The sequence below is a fragment of the Phycomyces blakesleeanus genome (genome assembly GCF_001638985.1).
Source record: "Phycomyces blakesleeanus NRRL 1555(-) unplaced genomic scaffold PHYBLscaffold_3, whole genome shotgun sequence".
NCBI lineage: Eukaryota > Fungi > Mucoromycota > Mucoromycetes > Mucorales > Phycomycetaceae > Phycomyces > Phycomyces blakesleeanus.
The window spans coordinates 463,150-483,890 of record NW_017265136.1 but is presented as its reverse complement, the minus strand read 5'-3'; the positions used below and the strand labels follow the sequence as shown (position 1 = coordinate 483,890).

The window sequence follows — 20,741 nt, the reverse complement described above, 5'->3', positions numbered from 1 at the left end:
GATATCCTCTTTGGTAACTGTCTCGGTACGAACAGATTTCTTGAAGTACGAGATACTAGCAAGAATAGATGACTTGATGTGTTCCAAAGATGCTTCCACACGACGACGCTCAGCAATAGAAAGATAGGTCAGCTGGGCATGGTAGGTGCGGACAACCAATTTAGCATCATCAATCGTAGTTGTGATATTGACCTTGGCAGCCTCAACTAGTACAAGAGCATCCTCCACATCACCCTCCTCGAGCTGAGAAGTAACATCGTGAGTGATTTGCTTGAACCAGCTATCGAGTTGTGTCTTGGTTTCAAGAAGAGTGCGAGAGACGGTTTCTTGAGCAACCTTATCAGTCACGGTAACTGAAACGGTCTCCTTCTCCTCCTGATCAATATCTACTTCCTGGGTAATAGCAGACTGACAGTTGTTAAGCTCGGTAACAAGGCGTTGCTCTGTTTCTTCGGCGACCTTCAACCAAGACTCTTCGGTTGTGGTGTGTCTAATAGTCTTGACCTGCTCATTAACAAGAGTCTGGGTACGTTCAATAGCAGTCTCGACAGAGTGTTCGATTGAGGTAGTCTTGGTAGAAGAAACATGGGATTTTTCAACATTGCTTGAGACAGAAGTACGAATCTCTGTGAGCTGAACGTCGAGGGCCTCTTTGGCTTTTTTAATCAGAACATCAACTTCTTCTTCGGAGGCACCATCCTTCTTGGCAATGCTGATGGTGCGGTAAAGCTCAATAAACCAGTAACGGACAGTGACCTTAATGGTGTCAACTGTTACGAGAACTTGCTTGGTTGCCTTGGCCTGAACAATCTGTGTCTGTTGGGTTTCAGAAGTCTCGGAAACTTCAGTCTTGGTGGCCTGCTTGTAGTGCTCATCAATTTCAACTGTGACTTCTTCGAGGGATTCTTTGATGTTAAGAGACTCGAATGTAATCTGCTGTCCTTCTTCGATGGTCTGGAGCTTGTCCAAAACGGAGTCAAATACGCGAGCACGATAGAGCTCCTTGACTTGTTCTAATGCAACCTGCCATTCATTGGACTCCTTTTTAACTGTGCTGTGAGCGTGACGATGTTTGTCAAGAGTGGTGTAGAGCTCTTTGCGAGAAGACTCAATAACCTGAGTAAACTCCTGCTTGGTAGTACAACGTCTCAAACGACGGATGAAAATAATTTTCCATGCACGAACAATAATGCTAGTCTCTCTCAAGATGACCACTGATGAGCGACCAGAGATGCGGAGAGTGACAGGCTTCTTGGTAACCTGAGTCTTCTTATCGTCCTTCTTTTCTTCAGTGTGGATCTTCTCTGCATCTGAGTGATGGAAAGTAGAAGCGATCTTGGAAGCGACACCGGTGGCAACAGCGGCAACAGTTCCGACAGCTGCAACAACACCAACGTCTTCAAGAACCTGATGGATAGTGGACTCATCATCTTCGTCCTCGGTGGGCTGCAAAGCATCGTGGGTTTTGATGGTGACTTCCTCGGTCTTCTCGATCTGTGCACCCTGCTCGATAGCTTCTGTGAGAGTTTGAGCGGTAGTTACGGCTGTAGATCTACGGCCAAACACAGGAACAGAGAACGTCCAGGAAATAGCTTTGTCAGTTGTCAAGACAACAGATGTGTTCTCCTCGATGGTGTTTGTGTAACCCAACATCAGATGACGGTAGCTCTCGAGCTGGATCTGGCCGTCGACTGTCAAAAGCCACTTCTGAGTACTGGAGCTTGACTGAGAAGTTTGAATAACTTGGGATTCACGATCAATGGAGTCTATGAATGATATTTATTAGGTTAGTTAATTTTCAAGATTATAAATATTAATAAATATCCTTCAATAATCTTACCCTGAATATCGATAACAAATTTGCTACCATAGTTGATAAGCAGGCCATTTCGATGAGTCCAAAGCTGGGTTTTGAAATCCTTGAAAGACAACTTGCGGATGACCAGCTTGGAGCCAGCTGAATCATTCTCAACAGACAAGGCATAGTCCTGATCCTGGTGCTTAACCTTGACAAAGAACCATTCGCTAGGGAAGATACCGCGACGAGTAGTAATGGTAGTTGTTGTCGTAGTGGTTGTGGTCGTGATTGTACGCTGAGTGCGGGCCCACGAAATAACAGTAGTCAAGGTCACATTAGCAGACTTCTGGATCTGTTTATCAGCATAAACAGGGATGTGCAATTGGAAACCCTTGGTGTCAACCTCTTCAGTAGTAGAAGTAACAGTGTAGTCGCTCTCAGTCTGGGTAATACAGAGATAATAGGTTTCCTTCTCAGTGCGTGCAGAGATAGAACCGTGGGCAGAAATCTCATAAGTCTGATCGGCAGACTCTTTGCTGCCAGACAAAATCCATCGGCGCTCTGATGAAGAAGAAAAAAAGACGGATTAAGTATGCTGTATGGTAATAATAATAAATAAGAAATATTACCCTTGGTCAAAACCAGGCGAAGCATGTATTTGTAGTTCACCAAGTAGCCACTGACATAAACCCAGAGGAATCGTCTGTAGTCGACATTCTGATCTAAACGTGCAAGGATTACCTGTTCCTTATCTTGACCTGCAGCTAAAAAGTAGTTAGTAGTACCGTTACGAATAAAGAACCAATGTTCACTGCTTGGCCACTGGTTGTCAGCAGTGATCTTCTGTTCATAAGTCTCCTTAAGCCACTTGTAGGCCAAAACTGCTGAGGATGAGCTAGTAATAGCAGCAACCTTGCCACCTTCGACAATCTTGACATTGGATTCTTCCTGGTCGGCGGGGATAAGCCCAGGTACTAAGATCTCCCACTTGCTTTCAGTGGAAGTCTTCTTCTCGGTCTTCTGAATATAAACCTCAATGTACTCATGCGTCTCGGAACGACGGAGCTCCTTGATGGTTAAGATCCAAGAACGCTTGGACTGGTTGTAGATAAGTCCTTCAGAGCTGTAAACCCACTTCTGATTATCGGAAACAGTGGTAAGGGTAGCTTTCTCCTCCTCGTCACTCTCCTTTGTAGCAGCAAGAGCAAAGGTTTGACCCTTGAGGTTGATAAGCGCACCGTTACGAATAGTCCAAAGCTGGCTGGAGAAATCAGTAGTTCTGATACGGCTTAAGACGATCTGAGCACCCTGGTTTGCTTCACCGCGAACATCGAGAACATAGCCATGATAGCCGCTCTTGATAAGGAAGTATCCCTGAGGGAAGCTTCCACGGTATACTGTGTAGTGAACAACCTTTTCAAAGCCGGTAGGAACATAGTCATCGCCGACCATGGCTTCATGGCGGGTAATAGGAAGAGGTTTGTCTTCAATAACATCTTCCTCCTTTTCTTCAACTGCGGTAATTTGTTCCAATTCTTCTTCGAAATTCTCCTCCTCCTCTTCTTCTTCCTCCTCTTCTTCTTCCACATCGGTCTCTTCAGAGTCAGACTCGTCGACTTCTTTCGATGAGAGAGTTTCATCATGGAAACCTTCAAAGATCTGATCGAGCACATTATCGTTTTCTTTGACGGCAACGTCAACAGCACCGGCGGTGGAAGTAGCTGTGACGGTTGTGGAACGCTTGCCATACACAGGAGTAGAGAAAGTCCATCGCAACCAAGCTTTGGAACGGAGGACAAACTCTTGCTTGCCATCGACTTCGATTTTCTTGACGCGAAGTTCGCGGAGACCGATTTGAGCACCTGCAACAGTGGCACGAGACTCATTGGCGACACCAATGACAAGACGCATGTTGGAACGCTGGTGGACTTCACCATCGACGGTGAGAGACCAGAATTGGTTCTCGCTAAGAGATGTCTCACGGACGTGGAGTAGAGCAGTAAGACCATCCTCGACAAGCTGACCCTTAATAGCTTGAGAGTCAAGAGCAAGTCCAGTCTGAACGTTGATAAGATGACCATCCTTGTAAGTCCAGAGGAAGTATTTGTACTCCTTAAAGTCGACAGGACGGAGTGAGACCTCGTGTACAGGCTTTCCATCAACCACGATAGACTTCTTCTCAACGGAAAGAGCATATTTATCAGCTCCATAGGAACAACGGATGAAGAAAGCCGAAGTAGGGAAGAGACCCCAACGACGAATGATGGTACGCTTGGTGATGTTTTCGTAACGCTCGCCACTGGATACATTAAAGGCTGCATCACCGACACTCTCAACGAATGTGTCTTTAGTGATAACACCACCATTGGCACGGCGTCCAAAGACTGGGGTGGCAAAGCTAAACTGCTGGTGGGTGTATGTCAAGGCACCACGAGATTGCAGCTCAAGATCGGCACCTTCGACGGCTTCGCCCTTAATAGCACCCAAGACAAGGCTGGGACGAGCCTTGGGGTGGATATGGCCATCGACGGAGAGACCCCAGAGCTGGTTCTTGCGGTAGCTCTTAAAGAATTTTTCCGACCACTGGATAACCTTGCTATTCTTGGAGATAGATCCACCGGCAATATCAATTACATAGTCGGTTTCAAGGTTTGCAAGGCATCCATCATCACGGTACTGCCATAATTGGCGGCGGAAAATGGCGGAATCGATCTTAGCAAGGACAATCTTGGCACCCTTGGAACGGTTGATAGTAGTAACTACAAGGGAACTGTCCTGCTTAGAGCGAATGTAGAACCAACCACGGGGGAAAAGACCATAGCTGATGGTAACCAACTTCTTGTCGGCGCTGACACGCTCCTTCTCGGTGCGCATAGTGAGGACAATTCTTTCCTTGCTAATCAAGGTAATGATTTCACGCTTGTGCTGTTCACTGTATGAGGTGGTGTACTTGCCATAGAACATTCTCCAGGAGTAATGTTCAGTTGTTGTGGAAGTGGTTAGCTGGACAATCCAGTGGTCACCTTGTTGGACAAGGCCAAAACCAAGAGCGGGATGGGACTCAGATGCGATTGAGCCGTCGGTCTTGACTACCCACATCTGACGCTCGTCAACAGTGGCCTCGTTTATGACAAGCTTGCTACGAAGCTGCAACTGACTGCCATTAACCAAGTTGTCTAAAAAATAATAAAAGTGTTTGTGAGTAAAAGTAGATGATATGATTTTCCCGGTATCTCGGACTTACCAGTAGCATGCAACACAAGACCGGTGGACTTGTGGACGAGATATCCATCAGTAAATGTCCACTGGAAACGGGCACAATCAATGGTCTCGAGTTTGCGAACAACTACGCTGGCAAATGCTTCCTCCTTAGAAGGAACAAGGGCCATTCCATCCTCGTTGCCGATAATGAAAGACTCGGATGGCCAGTGGGCGACATGGGGAATAGCGCGCTGGACAGTCTTTGAGGTCATGCGCCATTCCTTGAGTTCGGCAATAGACCACTTGATAATAGTCTGTACACCAGAGCGTGTCTCAAACTTTGGCAAAAGCAGACCCCATCGCTGGGTGGATGTTACGCTGCTGTAATCAGCCAACTCGATTGAGAGAGGGCCGTTGTCCTTGGCCACGGGTACAAGAGCAAACGAGGAGTTGCTACCATGGATCAAATAACCCTCGCTAGAGAGGTACCAACGCTGAGTGAGTGAGTGGGTCGAACGCTTAGACTGCTGAGCCTGGACAGTAGTGCGAATAGCTATAGACAACTCAGACAAATTAGTGATACAGTATACACATACACATGTACAGACTTGAGACAACATACCGCTGACATCGAGAGCAAACTGGGTGGTGAAGTTCACCAAAACACCGTTGGAGTAGGTCCACAGCTGAGGACCCCATTGAGTTCCGTTGATTTCGGTCAAGAAAAGAGAAGTGCTGTTCTTGTCAGCGGTCAAAACCAAAGGTTTCTCGGCAGTTGATGCAGCAGAGAAAGAACGGATGAAGAACCAGCCGGAAGGATACTGAGTGTATGTGTGAGTGATGGTCTTCTTGATAGGCGCTGCAACAGCGACTATAAAATACAAAATATGTTAAGCAATTGCTGGTACGAGTTTAAACATTAACAAACGCATTCTTACCCTCTCTCTTTTTAAAGACAGGCAAGACGAAGTTCCATCGCTGGACCGCGCTGTTATTCTCGGAACGGCGGGCCATAAACAGCTTAGACTGTTTGTCAGTATCCTCTTCGACGGAGATGACAAGAGACTTGTCAGCAATGGAGTGAATGGTGCCATCAATGCCAAGAGCCCAGTTCTGGTTGGCGGCATCCTTCTTCTTTGCTTTGAATTGGCAAAGGGTTGAGCCAACTTCTACGCAACCTATATTATATTTATTGGTTTAGGAAAAAAAAGTAGCTCGTGAATCTAAAGGTAGAAATACTATATATATCTAAGTTAAAATACATACCTCCTTTAACATCGAGGACCAGGTTGGAGGCCTTGTTAACCAAGTTTCCATCTTTGTATTTCCAAAGCTGACGGCTGTGGTTGGACATATCAAGCTTGACAGCGACAGCTTGGGCAGCGAGCTTACCGCTCTCAAGGACAGTAATGACGAGATTGTTTGAGTGGTTTTTAACGAAGAACCATCCTTCGGGGAAGACTGCGACGCGTTCTTCCTTGACGCTGTTCTTGAAGATAGGAAGGGTGATCATGAATCTCTGATACTGGCTTAACTTTGCATCAGAAGTCTTGCGCTGGAGGTGGACGTGAGCGCCTTCACGGGCAGCACCAAACCAGCTGTCCTTAAAACCAAGAACCCAGGTAGGGGCTTGCTTAAGACTCAGCTCACCGATGTTGCTGATGATCCATTCACTGTGAACGGCCTTGTCAGCTGAAATCTGAACAACGTCGATTCCATCCTTGAGTTCCTGGGCAGCCAAGACAAATCCAGACTTTGTGTTGACGATCTGGGATGTCTGGGCATTGTAAGTCCACAACTGGCGTTCAAATTCGGTCTTTCGGAGAGAGTCGAGAGAAAGACGGCTCTGGCCGATTGCAACTTCAGAACCGATCAAAAGGCCACTGAAAATAGACTTCAAGAAGAAGGATGATGTGGGGAAGGTACCAGCAGGCACCTGGAGGACAGGAGTTGGGAGTGAGCTTGTCACTGGAGAAGCAGGAGCGGCTATTATGTGATGGATCAGTAAATCACTTGGGTCAGTAGCATATAAGAAATTAGACTTACGAAAGTCAGTTTTTGAGCTTCGGACCGAGCCTGATGCACTGGCTACAGTGCTAGTGCTTCCAGTTCGCTTAATTGCAGAGAGCGATGCTTGACTGGTGGTCTGCTTGATTACAGGTTGCACAAACTCCCATCGCTGCTCTTTGTGGTCTGTGGCGTGTTTCTCGGCAAGCTGAAGATGGACATGAAGTCCCTCGCGGCGAGAGAAGAAGGATTCCTTAATGCCCAAAACAAGAGTAGGCTTGTGGGTAAGGAAAATTTGACCTTGGGGTGAGACACCATAAGACTGGAAATTTCTGGTGTCTTTGACAGATGAAACGGCTTGTTGTACAACCTCAGCACCAACTTTGGCATTGCCTAGAAGCCATTGTTTCACGTCAGTGACAATGCTTTTATTACTTTTCCCATTGTTTTTTTTATTGGGATATTTGTTTTTCTCGCGATACTTTTTGGTAGAATTATTTATTCATTTGGCTTATTTATTTTCTTATTTATTTATTCATTTATTCACGTATATATTTATTTGTTTATTTATTTGATTTTCACTCAAAGTCGATCAGACAACAACTTACCCTTGGCGATGTCTAAAACAAGACCGCTTTTTTTGTTGCGCAAGCGTCCGTCTTCGGCATGCTGCCAAAGTTGAGCCTCATACTCCTTGTTGCGAAGAGCAGAGATAGTAATATGTTCACCAGGCTGGTTAGAGGCGTTATCGACCATCAAAACATAGCCATTGTTTAGGTTTTTAATAAAAAACCATCCCTCGGGGAAAGTAGAGGAAGACATTATAATAAAGTAGTTTTAGGGGGTATTTTTTTTGGGGGGAAAAGAAGTTATGTCAAAATGAAATAGATACAAAAAATAAAAACAAGAAAAATTATGTAAAGTACAATTTTTTTAAGATAAGAGGATAGTAGTTATACAGGCGTTTCGATGAATCTCTTCACGGATTTTTCTTTTACGAAGAGGCCGAAAGGAAACAGGAAGAGCATAAGACGCGAGACTTGAGGGTTTATATACACAAGCAAATGTTTGACTGAATACCTGTAACACTTTGTCTTTTCCAGCCGGTGGGACAAGCCTTCCATCTCTAAGAGTTGAGCCGGCAAATTTAACACCAAAGTTCCCACCGTTTTACTCGGATAATGCCTTATTGAACACCTCTCCGGTAACGCATTCTACCTAGTTTGGGTAGGAAAAGTCCTTTTGAGGGTCAACTCTGTCTTACCCGGACACGGTTCCGATTCTAGTATGCACGGAATGTCAATTAAAAAAAAATACGAAAGAAAGATGCCAGTAACAGAATGAAGTACTCAAATGGTACCACTTTGACAAACACATACATAGTATATATATATATTTATATGTTCGACTCTCTGTATTTCTAAAGCCTCTTGTTATTTAAATCACCTCTGAAGATAGATATACATTTGATATTATAAAAATGTGTATCTTTCATAGATTTCGATATTGATACTGGTTAAAAATAGCCATGAAAAAAATTCGTTGTTTTTATTTCTTTTTTTTCTTTGGTCAAAACTTTACTAAAACACTGTTCGAGCGTTGTGTACTACAATTATGGCGTTGGAACGTAAAAATGAATACAGATTCATAAACATTGTCCTATAAGAACAGACCTCTAGAAAACCTAAAACTTAGTGAATAAATAAGTTTTACAATGTTTGTTTCATATATAAAATCAAGGGAACTTATTTCAACAATGGTCAATATATATATAAATATATAAATATATAAATATATAAAAGATAGAGACAAAAGGTCTCCCTTATTTCAGACCTGATACTCGAATACTTGTGAATACTTGTGATAAATGGCATTTGTTGCCCGGGATATTGCGTCTTTTAATTTATGGTGCACAGTTGTTTATGAATCAAACATACACAGTATACAAATTTCTATTATACTATCCTTAATTGAGATATGGTGCATATAAATATAACTAAACGAAAGAGTTTAGAAGGGAGGGCAGGACTAAGAATGGTTGTACGGCTCATGCGGTGTATGTTTCACGAAAGGATTAAATGTGTCTGGAATGTGTAGAACAGATCTAGGATAAGAGTATAATAAACTACAAGAGAGAGGCGTTTGATCTCTTTAGCTGCCCGTTTACGCGAACCATAAATCCAGCGCCGATAAATAAGAACAGAGTAAGCCCAAGCATAGGCAGGCGCATCGAATACTTGGCCCCTTCATCCTGACTCCATCCCATAATAGCTACCATCAGGACACCAGCTATATTGCCGACGGTAAATAGGTAACCAGCAGGAATTATTTCGCTGACTGGATAAAATAGCTCACTTGCATATTGACAAATAGCAGGAATAATGGCTATTAAGATTAAATGCTATTAAAAAACCATCAAAGCCCCCAAAAAATTATGACGTGATATACTTTACCAGAAGAAGAGAGACCAAAAAGACCACTAGAACGCCAAAAAATATTATTCAGACAGGACGGCTAAGAGAAATTTATAATATTTACCATGACACAACAATGCCAGAGAGTGATCTTTGCTCTGTGGCTACAGAGAGCCCAAGCCCGCTCAGACATGTGATAAAGAACAGCATATTACAGACACGCCGGTACTCATGAGTCCGGTCTAAGTAATATCCGGTGAAGACGCTTGCTAGAGCACCTACTAAGAGCATCATAGATCCAAGTAATCCAATATATCGTTCATCCACTCGGCCTTCAAAGGGTGGCATTATTATTTGTGCCAGCAAAGTAACAACCGTACACTGAGCCCCCATGCTTATAGCATATGCTACCAGCATATAAATAAATGGCCATTGTTTCCACAACTCGGCAATCTGCTCGGACGAGCTTGCTTCATTTTGAATTCTTATATATATGTGTGTATGTATAAGCAAACATATTCATACAACAACCAAAAATAAAACAAATCATGTTAGCTAGATACGCAGGAATAGAATATATATACGCATATGTACATATATCATTGACTAACCGTTCAGGATACGGGGGAGATTCTCGGAAGGACAAACAGATTAATAGTAAGACAAAGAGGCACATGAGGCACTATTACACCAAAAAAATAAACATTGTCAACTGCTTATCACACTTGGTCCGTGAATCATTACCTGCATGAGCAATAACCTTGGGATGTCCTCTTCGATAGTTTCTTTCTGGATAGCTAATGGTGACCATGCACAACCAGCAGCAATACCTAGACTATTACACGATACTGCAATAGCAGTTGCAAGATTGATTTCGTTTTCCGGGAACCAAGCCACAGCCAACCGAGGTGGAATCGAGAGTATAAACGCTTGAGCTATTTTTACGGATAGTGTTATCATCTATCTGTTTTCTTTGATTTTATTGTACACATCTTTTAGAAGTGTAGATTTAATAAATCTATTCATATTGTCAAACTTGCCCACAGCTGCCAATGTTTGACCTAGAAATACAAAAGCAAATCCAGCCGGAGATGGTCCATTTCCTAGCCAACGAACGATCGCTCCACACGCATTGAGCACCGCGCCTATCAGAATACCCCGTCTGAGTCCATTACCAGGAACATTGCCCTGACTGGTCTTGTAGTCTTCAAAGTATCGGAAAGTAAAATGAATCACAAAAGGATAACTAAGCATGTAGATCGACGACATGGAGCTAATGGCATTGATAGTAGTAGTCGTGGACGATTGGAAGTAGTATTCAACAAAGTCATATAGGCAAGGGGCGAATGTGATCCACATGAGAGCACTTGAGAATGACAAGAATGAGAATGAAAATAGGACACACCATCGATGCCATGGCTGTGCTTTGAATCCAAGTAGTTCATCATTCTCTGCTGGCTCCTTTTGTTTAATGAAGCGGTTTGACATGATTAACAAACGAGCGAAAGAAGGGTGACTCCGTTTTTAAAGCGACCAAAAGATAACTGCCACTCTTTATGTAGAGTTTAACGACGATCTATCTGCAAGAATAACTCATCATATTTATTTAAGGAAGCTTAAGGGTGGTGACAGAATCAAGTTATGCATGATATGTGCCTGACGGCTTGCTCCCTCTTTCCATTCTTGCTTTATTTCTATCGTTTTTTTTTACTTGTATGGCAAGACAATGACCTCTATGTGCACCACTTATCGCCTGAGGACGTCATTTCGGAGTGACGTATAAAAGCAAGATTACAGAAAGAGAGAGAGAAAAGCGGTGCTTTAAACGGGGGATGAGACAGATCCTCCCCCATTAAGATTGAATTAAAATGCTATGATTGGACATTGTAATTTTTGATGAGTGTGACGCTGTATCGGCATTCCAAATAAAATTTTGTTTTCTTTATTTGTTGCTGAATTCCGCTTGCCCTCTCCTTTCAAAGTACTGATCATGTCTTCGTACTCATCGTCTTACCACGCCCCTTCTTCATCAAGAAGCTACGGCGACTCCCAGCAACCTTCCTCTTCGTCTGGAAGCGCAAGCAGAAGCTATGGCGGTAGCAGTGGCGGTGGTGGAAGCAGCAGCTACTCCAGCCGTGGACCCAGCAGTGGCAGCAGCTACCGCGATGCTCGTGAGACATCGCCTCGACGATCCAGCAGACCGTAAGTACCTATTCAATCTTAAAATGAGTGGCAAAAGGCCCACTTGCTTTTGCTCACTGGATTCTGTTATTTGTCAGTCGTGATCTTCCTTCACGCGATGATCGTGGTTATTCATCCCAACCCTCTTATCGCTCATCTAGCGATTCTTACGGAAGCTCATCGCGCGCTCCATACAGTGCCGGCGCCAGCAGTGGTGCCCCCTATGGAGGAAGCAGCGGTGGTTATGGTGGTAGCAGTGGTGGCTACGGTGGTAGCAGTGGTGGCTACGGTGGTAGCAGTGGTGGTTACGGCAGTAGCAACGGTGGCTACGGCGGAGGTAACGCATACGGCGCCCCCGGAGGAGACCGTATGGGTCAACTTGGCAGCGGATTAAAAGATATCGACTGGCAGTCCGCCGCTCTTCCCAAATTCGAGAAGAACTTTTACACCGAACATCCTGACGTTGCTCTTAGATCGCCTGAAGAAGTTTCGAGTTTGAGAGCCGCAGCAAACATGACCGTCACCGGCTACAACGTACCCAAACCCCTTAAGACCTTTGAAGAGGCCAACTTCCCTTCTTATGTCATGAAGGAGCTCGCTCAGCTTGGCTTCTCTGCTCCTACCCCTATCCAGTGCCAGGGCTGGCCTATGGCCCTCAGTGGTCGTGACGTAGTCGGTGTCGCAGAAACCGGTTCCGGAAAGACACTTGCCTACACTCTTCCCGCTATCGTTCACATTAACGCACAGCCCCTTCTTGAGCCTGGAGATGGACCTATCGTCCTTGTCTTGGCCCCTACTCGTGAACTGGCTGTTCAGATCCAGTCTGAGTGCACCAAATTCGGTTCCTCATCCCGCATCAAAAACACTTGTTTGTATGGTGGAACTCCTCGCGGTCCTCAGATGAGAGATCTCCAAAGAGGTGCTGAAGTTGTCATTGCTACACCCGGTCGATTGATCGACATGCTCGAATCCGGCAAGACCAATCTCCGTCGTGTCACTTACCTTGTACTTGATGAGGCAGATCGTATGTTGGATATGGGTTTCGAACCTCAGATTCGTAAGATCGTTAACCAGATCCGTCCCGACCGTCAAACTCTCATGTGGAGTGCTACATGGCCTAAGAGTGTCCAGCGTTTAGCCGAAGAGTATATCAAGGATTACATTCAGGTCACTGTTGGTTCTCTCTCACTTTCTGCCTCCCAGAATGTCACTCAAGTTGTCGAAGTCTGCGCTGAACAAGAAAAGCGTGGAAAGTAAGTATTTGTGAAAAATAGTAATATTATCATCTTTTTAAGATTTTATCAATATATATATATATGCTTACATTATCATTATTAACTTTTACTTATTTATTTTTTTTACAAAAAAAAATAGGCTCATTACACAGCTTGAGCGTATTATGGACGAGCCCGAAAACGAGCGTAAGACCATTATTTTCACTAGTACAAAGCGTACCGCAGACGAGATTACCCGTTTCCTTCGCCAGGACGGCTTCCCTGCATTGGCTATTCACGGTGACAAACAGCAGAACGAACGTGATTGGGTTCTCAACCAGTTCCGTTCCGGTGGCCACCCCATTATGGTTGCTACTGATGTCGCTTCTCGTGGTATTGGTAAGTTATCTTGTAAATCTTTCGTAATTTTCCCGGCTCAGGTCTTTGCGGAAAAAGATTATCACGATCTTTTTGTTGCACAGATTTAGGTCCACGAAAGCTTGCTAATGGCGAGGGTTGGCTTGACCAGCACACACATCACCACCCCTTACTATCTGCGTCCATTATTTCGCTCTCCTTGTATTCGCTCGAATGCAGTTGGTTGTTGGCGAAACTAATGCCATGGCTTGCTTTCATTTTTCCGAGTGGTCACGGTGAAAAAAGCAATTTATCGAATGGGAAGATAAGCAGTACTTCGTGTTTGAAGTTCTTGCCGGAAGAGAATGAGTAACGATGGTCGTCACGCGTTCATTTACGTAGGCCTATGCCCGTCGTTCCTTGCTTTCGGCTTGGCGCTTTCCATTCTCCCAAGGGCTTTAGTGATCAACTCGTGCTTCTTTGCACTTCTCCAGCGTTTTTATTTTTGTGATTGTTGGCTGACCCTTCTTTTAAATGTATTTCTACGAAACCAAATCAAATAGATGTCAAGGATGTCAAGTATGTCATCAATTACGATTTCCCCACAAACATTGAGGACTATGTTCATCGTGTAGGTCGTACTGGTCGTGGAGGTAGTCTTGGTTCTTCTGTCACCTTCTTCACAGCAGACAACGCCCGTCAGGCCCGCGATCTGGTCGGTATTCTTTCCGAAACAAAGCAGGCCATCGATCCTCGTCTTCAGATGATGGCTGCTAGCGGTGGTGGCGGTGGTGGTGGCCGTCGCTACGGTGGTGGCGGAGGAGGTTACGGTGGAGGTCGTGGCGGTCGCGGTGGTCGTGGTGGAGGAGGTGGTCAGATGTACGGACCTCCTAGAGGTGGAGGAGGCCCAAGATGGTAGGCCTCTCTCTCTCTCTATCTTCCTTTTAAACTATTTCTTTTTAATCTTCCTCCATGTCTTTTCTGATTTCATTTTCGTCGTATCTTAAATTTCTTTGATATTCTTTTCACTTTATTTCTTTTTCACATTATAAAATGATAAACGTTTTGTTTTGCTTTCATAAAGTATCAGCTTTAACAATTTTAGCCTCCAAAAAACACCCTCTCTTTCACTCCCTCCCTCATGTATTAAACCTTTTCATACTTGTAATGCTTTATTTTATATATTCATGATTTACTTTTTTTTTTATATCTGGTGAAATACAAGATTTCAAGCTATCATCCCCCTCAAAAACCAAAAACCAAAATATAGACTTTTTTCTTCATCTTCTTTTTTATCAAAGGGGGGTAACAAACAACAACAAACCTTGCCTGTCTTTGTCTGTGTAGTGTGCTATTTTTATATTTGATCAAGCACTAAGTATCTTGCACTTTTGTTGTTGTTTCTGCTGTTGCTGCTGCTTCTGCTGCTGATGTTATAATTATTAGTATTATTATTAGTATTATTTCAATAAGAATTGTAGATCGGCGATATTTACTGTTTCTCTTTCTTTCCACCATCATATTCTTTAAGATGTCTCTTCTTACCCACTACCATCGTGTTTTGGCTTCCAGGTCTTATCAAACAATCAGTCTGTCCAAAATTGACCCTGAATGGTAGGTCTGTCGTTTTCATTACAATGAACTTGCAGGCGTGCATTCTCTTCAATTGGTGGGATTAGAGACTTTGTGAAATCATTAAGGTTTTTTTTTTCATTTTCATTTTTTTTATTGTGTGATACCAGTGACCAGATGAGTACAGAAAGAATGCCATATGTATATCACCGGTACTGTCCTACTGATCGTCAGCCAGGTATTTTCTTCTCTAAAAATAAAGATACAATAAAATACATGTTTCTCTTGTATATATATATGTGTGTGTGTGTGTGTGTCGACTGATTAACCATCCAAACAACGCTTGGCACCCAAAAGGTAGATCAAAAGATCTCATTCTCACCCAGATAGACAAAGTATGTAGATTGTCTAACTACGTATATATTTCTTTCAACTAATCTGTAAAGCCATTTATTGGTATTCTTGATTTATTTTTGCTTTAATTCCCTTTTTGCTTTTTCTCTTGTATTTTTATACCTTATATTCTATATTTGATTCCTTTGTCACTTGTATTCTGGAAACATCTAAAGCATTCAGACCGTCATGCAATGCATGAAGACCAGGATCCTCATCAAAATCCATCTCGATTAACCCTTTCTACTGCCAGTCACCCGAATTCCCAAACACTGGAGTCGTTTAACAGATCTACATCTAGTGTAAGCTTTATTTTATTGTATTTTACTTTACTTTATTATATTTTATTTTATTCTTTTATTTTTACATATACATATACACATTGGCATTCAATAGACTGACCTGTAGACCAATGAATACTTTTATGCGTATATGTATCTGCGTAAATACGCAGCGCCCTGACCACACTACTATGCCCCCGAAAGAAAAACCTGTACATCCAAAAGAACATTATGCTCGGAAGAATCACCACGCGATAGGTCCAGTAAGAGTTCCTTCATTTAGTAGACGATCCAGACATCGGCCAAATCATATTTCAGTTGATGGTTGTAGATCAATTGGTATGCTGTGCAAGTAATATAATATAATATAATGTAATATAATACAATAGAAGCAGCAATACTAATATTAAATAAAATAAAATAAAATTAACAACAACAACAAAAACCTGGCATACTGTGTTTTATTCTTGTATTTTTTTTTGTATTTTTCTTATATTTAATTTTAATAGAGCCTCCTGGGAGAAAGAATACTGTAATGCAATCCTGTCGAGAACAAGAAAACATGGACGAAATTGCAATACTTTTGGGTAACAAAAGGGGAATGCGTTCAATCCAAAATCAAGTATGCCCAGACAGCAATGTTGACGAAACACATCGAGAAAGGCCAGCCATTCAAAGAAGAACAGCCGAGTCCCGATTATCATCCCAGATATCGGTGGATGAAAGTCTTGAAAAGGACGTTCTTGTAAAACAACTTGAGAGAGCCAAACGACGTCTTCATGAGTCGGAAAGAAAATTTAAGAATTTCAAGGTAGGGCAATCTGGCAATTAATTGTTTTCTATTGTTATTGTTATTGTTATTGTTATTATTTTTTAAGAATAAGAAAAGAAAAAATCAAACCAAATCGTAATTGCTGTGTGTCAAGGCTGATAACTGTTACTAGACATCATGTAGCAAGGACCTAAACAATATACAGACCATAAAAAAGGAGTATTTAGACGAAGTAGAAGCCCGTCGCAAAGCCGAAGCTCTTCTTGAAAAGCTAAAATCCTCCACTCTGTGTACTCAATTACTTCCTACATTTGATGGTGACAAATATGCCGAATTAATGGGATCAGAAATTGATTGTCTTTGCAAAGCTAAGCATGGTCTTGAACAGGCTTGTAACACTCTTCGGTCTCAGAGAGATAATATGATGTCTGAGATTGAAGAAGCTTTTGTAAAAGCTCAAGCCACCTCGACAAAGTAAGTCTATTAGAGCCATGTTTACGATAAACCAAGATATTGACTATTATATATTTGATATCTATTCTTTATAACGTATTAAAAGACCTAAAGATGTTCCGGCCAATTGGGATATTCTAGAGGAAGCCTACAAATCCCGGTTAAAATCAATTAGGTCGGATATTAGCTGCGCCAAAGAATCCTATGATAAACTTGTCACGGCAAGAGATAGTATCATTAATGAGATGGTCATGATCAACACAAAAAATGCGGAGCTTACAGCCATGAACAATGAGCTTTCAATGCGTATGGACCGCCGCGAAAAAGAAGCCATGGCGTTTATTGCGAGTACTAGTTTTCTGAAAACAGATTCATCAGACAATATATATCAATCAACAAAGAGCAAGTCTCAGGACAGTACTTACAACATAAACAGCATTGCTTTAGGACCAAGTAACAAATCAAAACAAGAACGTTCGGTTCCTAACTCCACAGCAGGAATCTCTCCAGAGTCTAACAAACTCTTTAAATTCAAGCGAACAAAGGATGCTGTTCTTGGTATATTTGGTGGAAGTGACTCGAACACAAAATTTTATCCGCCAAAGATGGCTGAGGAGGAGAGGGACCACATGTCATCTGATTCTTCAAGAGATTTCTCAAAACCAAGTGATACAGCTCTATCCCAGACTCGGGGGAATTCAAGCCAGGCGTCTCTCTCTATCAAAGGGCATTATTTTAAACCTTCGAAATCCAGAAGACCTATAAAATGCGAAGTATGTGGAGATAAGATGTGGGGCGGGACTGAGCTCAAATGTCAAGGTAAGGTGTACATAGACCCACGCATATATATGCGTACAGATAGAGAGAGAGAGAGAAAGATAGAAAGCGAAAGCGAAAGCGCATATATTAACTTGTTGATCGTACACCATATTGGGGTTGCGTAGTCTCTGATTGCAACGCTGTTTGTCACTCAAAGTGCTTAACTAGCTTTTCCCGGGCATGTGGGAACGAAAGCGCTAGTCATGATCCTACTCGAGATGAGAAGACTATCCAAAAAGGTATGTTTGTTGACATGCATATAGTACAAGTTAGTAACACGCCATGTGGGGGACTTTGTATACGTACATATATTTATAAATGTATAAAGGATCTAGTATGTTTGGAAATAGCCTTATAAAACAGATCCAAATAGAAGGAGGTATGATACCACTCCTTGTTCAAGCATGTGTTGAAGCTGTTGAGGAACGAGGTAATACAAAAGATCGTCTTTTATTACGCAAAGTGTCTCCTAAAGACAATGTACCCTATGTATAGGCATGCGGTTTGAAGGTATCTACCGTAAATCAGGGGGAGCAGCTCAGATACGATCCATTCAAGACGCTTTCGACCAAGATAATTCTCTTAATCTGTGCAACGAGAACGATTGGGAAGATGTGTGCGCGGTCACCAGTGTATTAAAACAGTATTTCCGGAGCCTGCCACAACCATTGTTTACTGAGGAATTGTATGCAAAGTTCATTAGCTCTATGGGTAATTCATAATTGACTTTTTTGTTTTCTGATAAGCATCTTTTTATTCATACCACATCCATCTGTGACTAATGTGTATATTCTGCGGAACAGACCTTCAAGATGAAAGAGAGACATTAGAACGGTTGAAATATTTGTTGAAAGCACTTCCAATTGAAAATTACGATACTATTCAATATCTATTGCTCCATCTTGACAGGTAAATAATATCATGCTTTTGCCTTTGCTTTGCTTTGTTTTGTTTTTTATTAATCATTGTGTATGTGGCGTTTTTTTTAAATAATAATAATAATAATAATAATAAACTTAATAATCAACAGGGTGCAACAAATGAGTAAATACAATCTTATGACAATCAAAAATATTGCCGTCGTCTTTGGTCCTACATTAATGCAAAATATGGCTGAAGGATATTCAATGGAGGATACTGGCGCCAAAATCCAAATCGTCCAATTTTTACTTCAGAATGTTCATTCACTTTTTGAGCCTAACGTGCGCCTACCCTCGATCCGAAAAAGGTCTTCTCGGCCACAAAGCTCTTCTCTATTTCAAGGCCTTGATAGGAAGCAGTTATAGGCATTTAGAATATATATATACACACAAACACACAATCAAACTCAAAAGCAAACGCACACACACACACGCACACACACACATATATATATATATATATATACGCACATCACATAACATAACATACTTAGATATATTTACTGATATAGACCAAAATACACGGATAATTATTTAATGGAATATAGACTTGAAAAAAAAATCCCACTTGGTACACTTAGAGCAAACCAAACCAAATCAAAATGAAAATAATAATAATACATAGTTGTCTAGTCCCTTAATACAGTGTTTTTGTTTATTTATTTATGCAAGCTTGATGAAAGAGAAAATAATAGGGGTAATATACCCATTGATGCAATATATTTATTTGAACGGGGCAGAAAGAGGGTCGATGACTGCGCCAAGCTTTGTAATCACTCTTGGCTTGGTCATCTTCTGGAAAGTTTCCCGTGTGTTCCATTCCTTACCAACAGGAGCACGCAGAGAACGCTCGTACTGCTCCATGTTTTGGAAGGGGAAGGGTACATGCGTAACCTGGTATTTTTCGGCCTAAGAAAACAACGAGAGAAAAAAACATCGCGTGTATGTCAGTTTGACATGATTCACAAACAACGCAGTATACACACATACTATCTAAGAGTTTCAAACTAACCTTTTTGTTCTTCTTTTCATTGATAATGACGTTCGAAAGTTTTACATCCTTTCTCTCACTGGGGGCAACACCCTTGATTGTGCGAGTGAACTTCTTCTTTTTCTTTGGTGCCCTGACACCCTTACCACCCCAGCTACCCCATCCCGGTAATGTAAGGTCTTCTACCTTGTCATCGTCTTCCTCTACTACCTTCTTCTTCTCTTCCTCAAACTCCGCGACCACATCGTCATTAGCAAATGCCCGTGCAACAAGCTCACGCTGAGTGAATTCGACACGCTCTTCTGCTTCGTCGTCGTCTTCACTATCTGACGCCGCCGCTGCTGGTGTTGATGAAACTGTGACAGTGGCGGAGATTTTCTGTTTCTTATTTGCTTGTGTTGGTGTTGCAGTCATGGTTAAGGTCTTGGTCAAATCAAGCTTGACATCGTCTACATCTTCTGCTGCCTTGGTATCCTTTTGTAACTTCTTGATCTTCTCAATGTTGTGTTCTGATTTGTTTTCTGACTTGCTAGCATTTGCTTTGTTGGCCTTGGCGGCTCTCTTTCCAAGACGAGAAGTATCATGCTGAAGCCAGGGGTTAGCAGTGGTCTGATCATCAAGATCTGCCAGTGGGCTTGCATTCTTTTGGATGGCCTTTGTGTCAATAGGACCAGATGTACGAGTGTTGTGGGATGCAGAATGAGATATCTTCTTGGTCTGACCAGCATCGTTCAATTCAACATTGATCTTTGAAGAAGTGGTCGTCTTGATAGTCTTGGTAGCATTAGGATCGTTCTAATATAACATACATACCCACGCCAAAATACAAGGAAAAAATGGTCAAAAACATATTTTTTTTGCATTTTTTTTTTGCATTTGAGTATACCTTCTTGGCACCAAATGCCATACGACCAGGGTTATTTTCGACAATTGAATGAGTAGGTACTTCTTTCTCAGTCTTTTCAGTTGAGCCTCCTTCTTCATCACTATCATCACTGAGCCATTCGTCTTTGAAAGAGTCGATCTGGGCATCAGTAGCCTCCTTCTGTCTCTTTTCTCCTTCTTGCATGAACTTCATGGACATCAAGCCCTTTGCTGCTTTTGTGGGTTCGTCCTCGAGCTTAGCCAACTGTCTCATAATTTCCTCTTTATCGGTAACATCGAGATCTTCTTCTTCACTCTCATCTTCGGATCCATCATCTGAATCACGACCCTGTACCTTACGCTTAAGCTGCTCACCACGTCTCAGCTGATCCATGATAGCTTCACGTGTACCCTCGTCTTGGTTACCTCTGGCAAGTGCACGCTTAGCCCACTGACCAGTGTTCTTGTGCTTCAATGACATACGCTCTTCTGCACGGTCCATGG

The 20,741-nt window shown here is 42.4% G+C and overlaps 2 protein-coding genes across 2 annotated transcripts; one reads left to right on the top strand and one right to left on the bottom strand.

Annotated features, from left to right (window-relative positions):
- Positions 1 to 9,131: 9,131 nt before the first annotated feature.
- On the bottom strand, positions 9,132 to 10,908 carry PHYBLDRAFT_140389 (hypothetical protein; the record flags this gene model as incomplete). Its single annotated transcript, XM_018430391.1, has 6 exons — positions 9,132 to 9,391; positions 9,460 to 9,485; positions 9,545 to 9,904; positions 10,032 to 10,102; positions 10,165 to 10,355; positions 10,482 to 10,908. The coding sequence occupies 6 exons, from the start codon at positions 10,906 to 10,908 to the stop codon at positions 9,132 to 9,134; spliced, it is 1,335 nt and encodes a 444-aa protein (XP_018296330.1).
- A 7,051-nt stretch (positions 10,909 to 17,959) lies between these two features.
- PHYBLDRAFT_107279 (hypothetical protein) lies at positions 17,960 to 18,748 on the top strand (the record flags this gene model as incomplete). Its single annotated transcript, XM_018427989.1, has 3 exons — positions 17,960 to 18,173; positions 18,266 to 18,371; positions 18,493 to 18,748. 3 exons carry the CDS (start codon positions 17,960 to 17,962, stop codon positions 18,746 to 18,748), a joined length of 576 nt encoding a protein of 191 aa, XP_018296329.1.
- Positions 18,749 to 20,741: the final 1,993 nt, after the last annotated feature.